This window comes from Chrysochloris asiatica, unplaced genomic scaffold (assembly GCF_000296735.1).
Source record: "Chrysochloris asiatica unplaced genomic scaffold, ChrAsi1.0 scaffold00004, whole genome shotgun sequence".
In the NCBI taxonomy this organism is placed as follows: Eukaryota; Metazoa; Chordata; class Mammalia; order Afrosoricida; family Chrysochloridae; genus Chrysochloris; species Chrysochloris asiatica.
The window spans coordinates 4,275,096-4,289,328 of record NW_006408522.1 but is presented as its reverse complement, the minus strand read 5'-3'; the positions used below and the strand labels follow the sequence as shown (position 1 = coordinate 4,289,328).

Sequence of the window (14,233 nt, the reverse complement as noted above, 5' to 3'; positions counted from 1 at the left end):
CTCCTCAGAGACCCTATACAGGGTTGCTGTGAGTCAGAATCCACTTGACGGCACTCAACAACAATAGAATGTAGAGGGGGAAAAAAATCTACTGACCATCTCAATGATTTTGTCAAATACCCTTTGTAATAAAAGTGCTCAGCAAACTAGGAATAAAAGGGAAATTCTTCAACATGATACAGAGCATTTAAAAAAATTCACAGCAGACATTATATTCAATGGTGAAAGGCTGAAAGCTTTCTCCTGCGGAGCAGCTGGCAGTTCTCAAACTGCACAACCAAATGGGAATCCTCTGTGGGTTAAGTATAAACCTAAAGAAGTGTCTGTGTGGATTAAGGGTGGGGGGAGCCCTAATATCTAAGTTAAAGAAAGATTAAATGTGCATAATTATTTTTGTAATTCACATCTATGGATTTACTTACATATCTGCACCCAACCATCTACCAAGTCTAGTAGTGATTTTCTGGGGAGTAAACCTCTGGTTTCCCCCCTATAAATGCACAACTATAATAAAAAAAGCTAATGATTTTGAACCATTTTCCTGGGCTAGATACTGTTCCTAATCCGTTTTCACATATTGTTAAGTGCCATCAAGTCAGTTCTGACTCAAAACCCTGTATTACGTTTTCTGAGGAGCAGCTGGTGGATTTGAACTGCTGATCCTACAGCACCACACCGGAGTCCTCTCACATATTGAGTCCATTTAATCTATTACTGTCCTCATTATGGCACACACATGGCAATCCTATGTGTCAGAGTACAACTGCACTCCAATGGGTTCTCAATGGCAAATTTTTCCAAAAGTAAAGCGCCAGGACTTTCTTCTGAGATGTTTACTGACACACTCAGACCTGCAACTCTTTGGTTAGCAGCTCAGCATGTTTATCCCACATAGGGACTCCCACTCCATTATACAGAAAAGAACGCAGAGGCAATGGAGTTTACATAAATTCAAGGTTAAGAAAAAGCTGATGATATGAAGTGAGGGGAGACGCACAGGACACCCAGTCTTGTAGATAGTACCCATTAGATCTAGCTGCAATGGCTTGATGATCAGAACTTGACTGTTGCTGTTGTTATGAGCCATGGAGTCAGTTCTGACTCATAGCGAGGGACCCTGTACTGGGTTTCCAAAGCTATAAATCTTTACGGGAGCAGAAAGCCTCATCTTTCTCCTACGGAACAGCTGGTAGTTTCAAACTGCTGACCTTGCAGTTCGCAGCCCGATTCGTAACCACTACACTACCAGAGAACTCGACCAGAGGAAGATTAAAAAAAATAATATATATATTTTTTCTGGATAAAGGAAACAAGTGTAAATTGCTACAGTTTAGATCAACTTGACCTATACTTATGGATGAGGTAGCTCAAAATACCAATTGTGAGCGAATTCAGATCAAGTATCAATCCTATCCCCTCTGTATGCAGGGTAGATAGGGACGGGCAACTTACACATTAGCTTCCTAAAATGGGAGGTGGGAAGGGTTGGCTATAAAGGCATGAAATAACTAGTTTACAAGTTTTCAAGAGGGAGTTTAGTTTCAGAGGTGTGGGGGAAGGTAGAGTCCCCACTAAATAGTATTCATCTTGTCTAGATGGGTCTGGTGAAAAGAGATGGGGACAGGATCCTTATGATTCAATAGTTAGCAAATGTTATCAAGACTAATTGTGACTATCACAACTGAAAAGGTAGAAGTTTTGTAACAAAAATGGTGGAGTAGTTAACGTTACATTTCAGGAACAGAGGACCCTAGGATCATCAAGGGAGATGAGCACAAGCAGAATGCGGGACCCTCTCCAGAGATGCAGGCAGAGATGACGACATGGAGAGAGGGAGCAGCTGAGGACTCTAGACTAATGGAAAATGAGAGACTGAGTGCTGGTGGCCTGGAGGCAGGCTTGCAGAATGTACCCTTCGGTTGTTTAAATTATATATTCCTAAGTGATTCTGTGCACATGCCACCCCAAAAGAACAGAGGGAATAGAAGCAAATACTGTTGAATAATGATGCATAGATGAGATTGTAATCATTGTAATGGAACGATGAGTGTAAAACTGATGTTCCCCCACGTAAACTACCACTCAATTAAAAAAAAAACAAAAAAAAAACAACTTAAAAAAGATTATAAAACAAAACAAAAGATCAAGTAGCTGAGAAGGGTGGGAAATGCCATGCTGAAAGATCCCCATTTTCTCAGGCTGAACTGGAGACCTGAATCTAGGTGGGGAGAACCTTGGCATGCAAAGGACAGGCGATTCCTTGTTTTTAGGCTACTGTTTCTGTGCGCCGGACCCCAGTGTGCCCCTGCTATCCACACCTGCTTGTTGGTTTCATCTTCTTAAAGAGGGAGATTCTATCAAGATGACTAAGAGGCCAACAAGGAAAGTCTCTGCCAAGAAGACAGCACAGGACTAAATGAACCCAGTCCCCCTTCCCACGGACCTGGCTCCTGTGGCCACACTGTGGATGCCTCTGTTTAAGCTGGGGTAATGGCAAAGGGGTTGCAGTTATGGGTGGTGAATGTTGGGGCAGAAAACAGGTATTGGTTGTCACCCACTTTTGTCTTCGCTATTCCCTTTCTCTCAGTCACAGCCTGCCACAGTGAAGTCCAACAGTTTTTATCTTTTGGTCTTTGGGTTCAGAAGAATCCACCTGGGATCAACAGAGTGATCACTTCCTGTAAATGCTCCCCACTTCTATCTTTGGGGTAACACTACCCGTAGGCATAGGAAAAAGGGGCTCTCGGAAGGATAGTAGAAAATGCTGCTGTGTGGAAAATGTTGTCATACCTGTCACTGTATTTGGTTCTAACAGCCCATTTTACAGATGAGGAAAAGGATGTACAGAGAGCTTGAGTAGCAAAGGTAGCACCAAGAATTGCCTGGCCTAATCTCTGGTTTTTAGCCTGCCTTCCCAAAAATGCCACTATCTCTTTGGGTGGGGAACCCTATCCCCTTTCCACTGTGGCCAAAAGACAAGATCTCAGGCACTGTGGGGGCCTCCAGCCTCATAGGGGAATGAGGGGAAACCTGACAACATTGAAAAGATACTAAATGATTGATACTTTGATAGCACTTTTGCTATGCTAATAACAACTCTATGAAACAGGTACTATTATCACCATCTGACAAAGAAATCAAGACACAAGAGGCGAAGTAACTTGTCCCAGATCACACTGGTAGTGATCTGGGCTGGCACAGCTGGACGGGAAATCCCTGGGTGGCAGGAACAGTGAAACACTATTACTAACTGAAAGGCTGGGGGTTTGAACCCATCAAGAGGCACCTTGGAAGACAGGCTTCCAAAGGTCACAGCTTTGAAAATCCTATGGAGCACAGGGGGCCACTTTGAGTCAGAAGTGACCCGACAGCAACCCACAGCAGCTGGACTAGAGTTGGGAAGCTCAGTGGGCATAGCAGGTATGGGGGAAGAAGCTAGAAGGAAGTCAGTAGGAAAGATATCCAAGGACCTTGCTGTTGTATGGAGCTAGGGAAGGCAGCATACCAGTCCTGGACAGCAGGGGAACCACCCCTAATAGGGAAGAGGTCCTTCCCAATCATCTGAGGAACTCACTGTCCCTGGCACCCAACCTCTGCCTCTTCTTTGTCAAGGCCTAGCATCCCAAAGCAGTTGGACAGAACCTCTCACTTTACAGAGGAGGAACAGGGAGCCCAGAGGTAAAGTCACTTGCTGAAGGTCATGTAGCTAATTGGTGGCAAAGCCAGGGTCAGAGGCCAGAAGTCCAGCCAGGCAGGACTATTATCTCCCTTACCCAAAGCCTCCACACTTTGAGGGTCTCTCACAAAAACCAGGTCAGGGGGCAGGAACTACCTTGCTTGCTCATGGTCTATTCTCCCAGGAGGAGGCCTTTGCCACCTTCCTGCCCTCTGATCAATTTTCCTGTTATCTGCTGAGGAACAGCACGGGGTTGAAACTCAACATAATCTACCATTGCCACGGCCAGGGAGAGTTCTGTTAGGGGAAACAGTTGGGCCAAGGTTGCGTCTGAATCTGAGTTTTCCACCTTGGAATGGGGAGGATTCAGATGTTACTACGCCACTTGGAAGCCCTGAGGATGGGTGGGTACTAATGTGTCTGCTAAGAGAACTTGACTACTCCCTCCTCCAGCTTCCAGGTCCTAAGAGCTCTCCTTTCCTTGTTCTCTTACTTTTTCTTCTCCACCAGCCCTATTACCTCATTCAAGTTTAAGAACCTCTGTTCTCTCCCTTAGCCAGGAGACCACACAACTCAGTTCACGCTCCTCATAGATCAGAGGCCAAGCTGGGCTGGCAACTGCTCTTTAGTCACCTGTGGCTGCCTGTCCATCCAGTCCAGTCCTTGCCGCTGTGAGGCACCCCCTACAACTGGGTGAAACACCCATGCAGTGTCTTACCTGAAGATCCTGTACATGAGGCAGAGTCCGAGTCCACACCAGCATCAGGGCCAGCGTCTGACCAGCCTAAGCATCTTTCTGCCCAGTGAGCCCCCTGCTCTCATGGCCTCTCGGCTTAGAACTCTGGGTACATGGCGCTCTATTACCTCCCCAAATTTCCCCTAGAAATGCTTGTGCTACCCCCTCACCACTACCTCCCCAGGACAGGTTCACGACGGAGTGAGTCCAGGTTTAATGAAAACAAGAGCACATGGATATGTCAGATAAGGTTCTAGTAGTTTATGTGTTAACATTTCATCCCTTCAACAAGCCTGAGGTATACTGTATTATTATTCCTACTTTACAGGTGAGTAAAAATCAAGGAGTCCTGGTGTGGAACTGTGGGTTAATGCGCTGGACTGCAAGGTCAGCGGTTCAAGTTCACCAGCTGCTCCTTGGGAGCCCTACACAGGGTTGCTATTAGTCAGTACCGACTTGATGGCACTTAACAAATATCTAGGTACAGAAATGTGGCAAGCAGTCTGGCTCCACAAGTTACACTGGGGTTGGCATCTGCACCTGTCACCACAGGCAGAGTACAGCACAGTGGTTAGTGGTTGGCCCGCAGGCATTCAGAGGGTGGAATCCAACAGGTCTCCTCTGTTCAGCATGCATTCTGCCTTCCTCTCCAGCTTAGCTCAGTTTTCCTCTCCCTTCCCTCAGTTCCATCCCAAAGCCTAAGGGCAAAAACGTAGATAACCTCGGCCCCAGGCTTTCCAGTGTCAAGGAATACAAGTGTGGAGACAGCTTTGGGATGAGTTCTTGCCAGCACACCTAGAACTGTCCTTTCCCTCCCAACTGCAGAGGCTCACCTGAGCATGGAGGGCTGTGGCAGCAGTGGCAGCTGGGTAGGCGAATGCAGCATGCGAGATGGCGGGGGTCAGCTCTGTGGTGTACAGAGGGTAGGGTGCCCAGGCCTCTGGGGATGCGGGAATCAGAGCAGCCCCCATCAGATCATCTACAATGGGAGACAACAGCCCCTTCATCAGCATTCCTGGCCATCCCACCCCCATCACCTCCTTTCAGACAGAGAAGGGGACCTAGCACTATGTCCCAGTACAGGTCAGATTGCCTGAGGGCTCTGAGGCCAGGGAAACAAGCCATGTTAGTTAACCTGCCAGGCCTGGTGAGCCTCTGGTTTACTGATGTTCTCAGATGGCTCTAGTCTGTCCTAACAAGAGAAGGCTTCCAGGAAGCTAGGTAACCCTGACAACCTAGGTCCTCAACCCTTCTTAGGAGAGGAAGGAAGTCTGCAAGCATCAGAGATGGGTGATAAAAAGCCCGTTGGAAAAAGAGCAGACAAATAGACGGCAGAACAGATTCCCCCCACCAGAATCTAAATGCTTTCTGTGAGCGACTCCACAGGGGCCCCAGCTAGAGCCAATCAAAGGGTGTGGTGGAAGGCCGCTCGGAGCGCCACTCACAGGGGTCCCGTGCGATGAAGTGTGCTCCTAGGGCGGGGTGAGCACTGGAGGGATTCGGTGTCGCCATTAGCTTGCTCTTGGCCATCTTGGTGTTGGCTTTGGCAAACTCTAGCCTCAGGGTCTGTGGGTTCTCAGGATCAAAGCGAATACCCTACACAGGAAGGAAAGAATAAGAAAGACAGAACTCTGTGACTGTCTACAGAAGGGCCCAGAGACCAGCTTCCCCACAGGGGACTGAGACAGGAGATGCTGCTCAGGCCTCAGGGAGAGATGGCACTTGGCGTGGCCTGTGCAGCTCAGGTCTCTGCTGCCCTTTATGCACACATGGAGTAGGGGAAGTCTGCAGGAGAGGGAACTGGGGCACAGCTGTCTAAGAGGTCTGTAGGTCAGTCAGAGAAAGACCTGTTCTCCAATTACTCACGTTCAATGCATTCTTGGCTGCTTCTGCTCCTGCCCGGCTGTCAAAGATCACAAAACCAACAGGCTAGCAGGAAAAAAAGAGAAGACAAGACCCTGCATCTCTCCCAACATCCTAGCCCCTCCCAAAAAACTAGAAACAGCATTTGTTCTACTAATGAGAAGAGAAAGAACTCTTGCCCACATCTTCCTCATGTTCTCCTGGAGCAGCAGGAGGTTCGAGTTCACCAAGAGCCTCCCTTCTCCAGGTCAACCAAGGCCAGCAAAGCAATATGCCACTGCATTAAACACCACCCTTACAAAATAGCTTTTTTTAATTTAATGCAGGCAATTAAGAGTAAATCCCAGTGTTTTCCTCACAAGAAAGGGGACACTTAACACATCAAGAGTACGGTACGGGAAGGCTCTGGGTTCAATCGGGGCAGCAGGTTGAAAATGTCTCCAACCTGGGCCAGGCCTCCTTGGCCACAGGAGCCAAGTTGCTTGGTAAAGAGAAGGAACCCACAGAGCCTGTCCTTTCATCAGCCCAGCGGACATGGATGGGCTAACTAAGAATAGGTCTCCGCAGCCAGAAGTCTCAAGCTTAGGGAGGGAGAAATGGACCTCAGTTCCAATCCAGCAGTCAGTCTGGGCCAGGGGAAACAAAATCCTAGCAGGGAAATTACCTGTCTTGATGTGAGCTTGATCAGTGACCCTTCATACCCCTGTGGAGAGAGGGGACCATGAGCTGGGAAGGTCAGAGGCTGTGGTGCCATCCTAGCTCCTCCTAACATACCCTCCCACCACCTTTCCCAAGGACTTGCCTGCACCCTTCTCCCTGCCCCCCTCCAACTCCACCACCAGAGCTCCCACCTCTGTGCATACAGCACATGGGGTGGACCCCACGCAGTGTTCACCAGTTCATGCGCAAACTCGCGCTTGCTCCCTCCACTAGCTTGTCATCCCAGATCCCAGACCTTACCTTTTAAGTTTTCTCATCTGTAAAGTGAAAAGCCTCGAAGGAATCTCAAAGATTCCTTCTATGGCAAGGTCTACTAAGATTCACTACCATATTCACTTTATAGATAAGGAAACAGAGGTTCGGAAGAGCCCAGTAACTTGACTGAGGTGAAATGTGGATGAGCTGAACCAGCAGAGAGATCCAGGTTGGCGATCACTGTTTCTGACACACTTTCCTTCCTGCTGCTCAGCCCAGGTAGGTACAAGTATCGTGCTGTTGATTACCTTAGTCCTAGGTTCTGCCCTAGACTCACCTTGAACGGCCGGAAGAGCAGGTAGAGTTCTCTGGGTTTAATGTCCACAGGGAGGCCACTGACAAACAGTGTCCGGACCTGGGGACAGAGAGGGCAGAGGTCAGGGCCAGGCTGGATAGCTCTTCTCTCAGGCAGGGAACTGGAGTCCTCTAGAACCTTGTGAGAATTCAGTATTTCCTAAGCCTCCTTTGGGTGCAGAGGCAAAATCACCACTCAGAAGTTTCATAAGCAAGCAGTCCTGGTGGTGCATCGGTTAAGCACTCAGCTGCTAATGGAAAGGTTGGAGGTTTGAATCCACCTAACAGCTCCATGGGAAAGAGATCTGGCAACGTGCTCCTAATACTAATAAAGATTACAACTTAGGAAACCCCCAAGGCAGTTAGTTCCACACTGTCGCACAGGGCCACTATGAGTTGAAACTGATCCAACAGTTATTCTTTATGGCGCTAGGGGCTAATGTGTTGGACTGCAAGGTCAGTTTGAACAGCAAGGTCAGCAGTTCAAGCTCACCACCCACTCCTCAGAAACCCTATACAGGGTTGCTATGGGTCGGAACTGACTCAACGGCACCTAACAACAATGGTGTTAATATGATAAGTACTGGATAACTAACCACAGTTTCAAGGGGTCCTGGTGTGGTGCTGTAAGATAAACACTGGACCGCTAACCACCAACCACTCCTCAGAAACCCTATATAAGATTGCTATGAGTCGGAACGGACTCAGTGGCACTTAACAACATTGGCACTGTGGGATAAGCACTGGCTGCTAACTGCAAGGTCGGCGGTTCAAACACACCAGTCATTCCTTGGAAACCGTATACAACAGGAGTTTTAAGGGATCCTAGTGTGGCGCTATAGGATAAGCAAATAAGCACTGCACTGTTAACTGCAAGGTTGGCAGTTCAAGTCCACTATCAGCTCCTTGAAAACTCTATACAGGGGCGCTATGAGTCAGGACTGATTTGATGGCACTTTAACAACAACAATGACAAAGCAACAACAGTTTCACAGCCTTTAGCTTTTCGAAGTCCTCCCAAGTGAGCCATCCTTTGTCTAGGCTGGAAGAAGCATCCTGGAGGTTCATTAACAAGTACCGTGGACACGTCTGTGGCTTGTACAGAGTCTATTGACCAACAGAGGCCCCTGTTGACGTAAAAGCACAGACCGAGGATCCTTTTTCAGATCTAGGACTCTCTTGAGAATCTGAAGAAAGCTAGGGGCCTTACCACCAAAATACACAAAAATGCATTCTTGGCTGCGTCTGCTCCTGCCCAGCTGTCAGAGATCACAAAACCAATAGGCTAGGAGGAAAATGAGAGACCATCCAGCATCTTTTCCACCATTCCTCCGCCCACCCTCCAGTCAGAGGTCCATCACTGAACTAGAAACACACTGACAAGTAAACAAGTATGTATATTTTCAAAAGCTACCCACAAACCCTTGGGTTGTGGTCTGGGACAAATGGAGCCTAAATCCTACGGCCTAGTGTGTCAGGAGATTTCATCAGAAGCCCCAGCACTCTCACCCACCTCCCACCACTTCCCTACACTAGCTACAGGCTCCACAGGCAGGAGTTGTGCTTCACTCTTGACTTCTGACAACTGTCCTGGCACTATATCCTCACTGCGTGAACAGGAGAAATGGGCAAAGACTCAGAGACGCAACGGGTTATGTTGTGGTTGGAAGAATGAGTAGGATCTTGCCAGCATCAAGTGAGACAAATGATGCTGTATATTTCCGCCTTGATCTCAAATTGGTGGTGAAGCCAGGATTAGACATCAGGCGTCTATCTTATGACTCCAGCAAGCCTGACCTCCTGAGTTGCAGGTGAGTCCCACGAGAGGGTGGTTGGCAGAAATACTTTCCTAATTCACTGCTCCTGTTCAAATGCCCAGGAGCCCTGTTGTGGCACTGTAGAGTAAGCCTTGAACTGCTTATTCTAACCCACAAGTCCCTCCTCAGAAACCCTGCACATGGTCACTATGAATCAGAATCGACTCAACAGCACTTAACAATATTCAAATACTCAGGAGAGTCCTGGTGTTAACACTGTAGGATAAGCACTAGGCTGATAATCACAAAGGAGGCAGATCTAGTCCACCAGCCGCTTCTTGGTAACCCTATACAGGGTCACTATGAATTGGAGCCCATTCCATGGCACTTAACAATATTCAAATGCTCAAAGCAATCTTGGCAGCACAGATTGAGTTGGGCTCCTAACCACAAGGTCACTAGGTCAAACCTACAAGCCACTGCACAGAAGAAAAATGTGTTTTTTCTGTTCCCGTAAACACTATACAGGGTTGTTATGAGTTGGAACCGACTCCATGGCACAGAACCACCACAACCATTCAAATACTCAGATCAGCTCATAATTGTAACGGAGGAAGGAGGGATTTTGAGAGCAGATTGCCAGGTCTTCTGTGGTGCCTCTGGGTAGGTTCAAACTGTCAGCTTCTCTGCTGATATCTGAGTGCTTCACCACTTGTGACACTGAGGCTACAAACCTTTACGGAACAGAATGCTTAGCTTACTCCCTTGGAATAACTAGTAGATTCAAACTGCTGATCTTGTGGTTAGCAGCCCAGTTCGTAATCCACTACACTACCAGGGTGCAATTTTAGAAATGGTGGTAACATGAAGACTTCCTGAAGAATGAAAAATCATTTGAGTCTCACCTAATGCCATAAACCAAGCCTAGGTCTCAATTTACCACTGCTGAGCGAAGAAATATTGACAAGTCCTGCCCATCACATGGCCATTCCTGAAGCATTTAGATATCTTCAGTGGGCCATACCACCTTCTCCAGAGCTACCAAAGAACTTCCAGCATGTTCTAATGGTCACCAGCTGAGTGAGGAACCTGGAGCGGTGCCTGGCAAAATTATACTACACCCAGCACTTACTTTCTAAAACACATACACACACATGCCACCACCTCTATATAGTCAGGAATGTAACCAAAAGCCAGCAAGGTAACTGCTGGTTACCGGTTTCCCCACCCCATCCATACAAAAAATGATCCCCCAGCCCTTGGCTAATAAAGAATGGGAAGGACAAGCTTTCCTTGCATATTTTTCTAGGACGCATACCCCAGCAGAGATGCCTCTGCATCCCTATACACATCCTCAAGTCCAGCCCTATTCCCAAGTGGCCTAAACATGGCTCCTAGACTCCAGCACAGACATCTCTGCACATGAATCCTTAACATATGGGCCTTGACTTTTACATGTAAACTCCCAGAGAGAAGTGACTTGCCCAAGGTCACACAGCTTATTCTTTAAAGGTGGCAGACCTGGGACTCAAAACCCAGGGCTCCCTACTACTCATACAGGTTGGCAGAAATGATACCAGTTTGTGGCTGGCAGGAAAGTACCCTTGGCACCTGGCCCTCAGAATAGCTCAGGAATCTGCCCCCACTCCATCCCACGCAGCAGGGCCTTATGTGCAGATGGAGTGACAGAGCTCAAGCCACTGGGGTCCTGCTGGACCTACAAGACTCCTTTCTTCCTTCGTCCTCCCAGAGATGGCGGGGAGTGGTTTGAATCAACAGGAGATCCAGACCTGGAGCCAGAGCAGCACCACAGAGAGCTCTGCCTCTGTTCCTCCCCAGGGACCACCCAGTTCACCCGGACTAGCTAATTTTAAACACTCCCCCCTAAAATGGCTCCTTTCTGGTCAGGCCTCCCTAGAGGCCACCTTAAATAGCAAGTTCTCAGCACAAGTTTCCTGCTTAGGATGGGGGTGGGGATACAGGAGATCCTTCCCTTCTTCCCAGATGATTCTTCCCCCTCCTGGGTTTTCATCTTTTCAATTCTCAAGTGTCTAGGAAGCTGTACCGTATCATCCCATCCTGTCCCCAGTCACCTCTCAGAAACAAGCTGAAGCCCAGGTGGTTATAAATCACAGGCGGGTCTCTGTCCAGCAGGTCAGACTCTTTGCCGGGAACTAATTCACAGGAAGTCTAAGTCACAGAAAATGAAGCATAATTTTTTCTTTCATACACATATTAGGAATGTTCTAATACAGCCCTTCTAATAAAAAGTACTTTGGAAAAATGCAAGCCCCTTAAGACTTCATATGAATTAACTAGAAGAAAGTATATATTGTTTCCTACTTGATCGTAGCCAACTCAGAAGATGGTGTCTCTTCTGCCTATGCCCTCCCTTGTAACAGACAGGGACACAGAGCTAGAAAGAGTAGGTAGCTTAGTTCACCAAATAGCAGAACTGGGTAGGGGTCCAGTTACCCTGAATCCACCAAGAGGATGCAGGGCGTGGCACCTGAGTGGCTCAGCCATTGCATGGGTAGGTAGGCTTGTTTAGAATGACAGAGCAGCTGGAGTGACCGGGGCAGCACACACCAGGAGGGCAAGAGGTTCCAAAGCTCACCCCAACCACCCTTCAGCTTCTAACTCTACCAGGTCCCACCTTAGTTAGTTAGTTCCATCTTCTCTGGGTCCCCCTCAAGTACCCAGATTCTAACAGGTCACTTCACTGCTCTGACTCATCCACCTCCTCCTACACTCCTACTGTGATGCTGTGGGTTAATGTGCTGGATTGCAAATTTGGTTTGAACTGCAAGGCCGGCGGATTAAGCTCACCAGCTGTTTCTCAGAAACCCTTACAGGCTTACTTACTATGGGTCGGAACCGACTTGACGGCACTTAACATTGATACCTCCCATGTTTTCAGACCTCAGTCCCTCCATATAAAAAACTCAGAGCTATAAGACCAGATGTGGCCCGGTGCCTTAAGGCAGAAGGGTGCCACAGATGGGAAGGTTAACAGGCTTTAGGTCTGAACCTGCAGCCCAGTCTTGCCCTTTACCTGGGGCAGTTGTTTTCGCTCTCTGAATCTCAGTTCCTTTATCAGCCCAACTCATGTCTCACCATCTACTGAAAGCTCACCCACTTTATGTCTGGCACAAAGCTTGTTTTGTTTTGCTGTTGTTGCTGTAAGTGCCAATGAATCCTAGTCTTCCCACCCTATATAGATAGGGTTTCTGAGGCTGTAAACCTTTGCAGGAACAGAATCACAACAAATAGGAACTAATAGGAATAAGCAGAGCACGTTGAGGGCATGGCCGGAATCCTTTAGAGACAACAGAACAGAAACACAGTGACTTCAACAAGGCCCGTGTCTTGTGTCCCTGAGTCATCACTGGGGACCACTTCTCTGTGTCACTTTCTGAGACTAGTCTCATGGCAATAGGGCATTTACAAAAGAGGTTGGGTGCAGAAAAGGATTCAGGATCCAGGCACCATCAGCTGGTTGATGGCAAGACAAAATAAACAACCAAATTACAGAAACTGAAAAACCAATTCTCAATTTTATATGAAAAGGCAAGAGGCCCCAAATAGCCAGAACAATGCTGAAAGAAAATAAAGTAGAAAGATATACTTCCTGATTTTAAAACATACTATACAGAACTCTGTGTGCTCATACCTCCCTTCCTCTTTCCACCATCATGGAACACATGAAAGCCCTGGCCGACACGCTTAAGAGCATCAATAATGCCGAGGAGAGGCAAACACACCAGGTTCTTATTGGCTGTGCTCCAAAATCATCGCTGATTTCCAATGGAGATGATGAAGCAAGGTTACAGTGGGGAATTTGAAATCACTGATGATCACAGAGCAGGGAAAACTGTTCTGAACCTCTTAAACAAGGTGGTGTGATCAGCCCTCAATTTGATGTACAGCTCAAAGACCTAAAAAAGTGAGAGAACTTAATTTGCTCCCATTCAGTTAGTTTCATTTCATTGTACTGACAACCTCAGCTGACACATGGAACACAAGGAAGAAGCAAGATGAAAAAACACAGGAGGAAAAATCCTGGAACTTTTTTCCTAAGAAAATAATTGCTGTTGTTGTTAAGTGCTGTCAAGTCAGTTTCAACTCAGCCAACCATCTCTAGGGTTTCCAAGGAGTGGATGGTGGGTTTGAACTGCTGACCTTGAAGTTCAAACCGACCTTGTGATTCTTAAGCACCATACCAGGACTCCAGGAATGCAATACATACACACAAATAAAATGCCTCAATGGAAAAAAAAACAACAAACCAACTATACTATACAGCTACAGTGGAATCCTGGTGTGGCACTGTAGGATAAACACTGGACTGCTAACCACAAGGTTGGCGGTTCAAATCCATCAGACATCCTCAGATATCCTATACGGGGTTGCTCTGAGCTGAAACTGACTCAACGGCATAAAAAAACAACATACAGCTACTACAGTACTCAAAACAGTCTGGCACTGGTATAAAAATAGAACAAAATTGAGAGTCCAGAAATAAACCCACACATCTATGATCAACATTTTTGACAGTGGTGCTAAATCCATTTGATGGGAAGAGAGTCTCTTTCTTCATTAAGGGGTACTGAGAAAATTGGATTTCCACGTACAGAAAAATGAAATAGCATCCTAGCCTCAAACCGTATATAATAACAAATTCAAAATGGTTAAATGACCTAAGTATGCAAACTAAACCCATAAAACTCTTAGACGAGAGTTCCGGTTTGCCAGGGCGGCCAGGCGGTGCAGGTGAGTGGGGGCTCCGGGATCAGGAGGGGAAAACTCGCGAGTTAGACCTCCCAGGTAGGAATTCACAGTCTCACGACCTGCGTAAATCTTAGTGCACCAGAGCCTTAGACCCGCTTCTTTGAGAAATCACTGTGCAAGGAATTACAGGCTTTTTAAAAG

The 14,233-nt window shown here is 47.3% G+C and overlaps 1 protein-coding gene across 1 annotated transcript in view; it reads right to left on the bottom strand.

Moving 5' to 3' along the window:
• Window positions 1–14,233, bottom strand: part of RBPMS2 (RNA binding protein with multiple splicing 2) — a 40,590-nt gene that overhangs the window by 3,946 nt on the left and 22,411 nt on the right. Inside the window, exons 2-6 of the mRNA XM_006831538.1 lie at window positions 7,528–7,605; window positions 6,940–6,978; window positions 6,279–6,341; window positions 5,858–6,008; window positions 5,246–5,391 (exon numbers count right to left, since the gene is read on the bottom strand). Coding sequence (XP_006831601.1) covers window positions 5,246–5,391; window positions 5,858–6,008; window positions 6,279–6,341; window positions 6,940–6,978; window positions 7,528–7,605 — 477 coding nt within the window. The remainder of the gene's footprint in view (window positions 1–5,245; window positions 5,392–5,857; window positions 6,009–6,278; window positions 6,342–6,939; window positions 6,979–7,527; window positions 7,606–14,233) is intronic.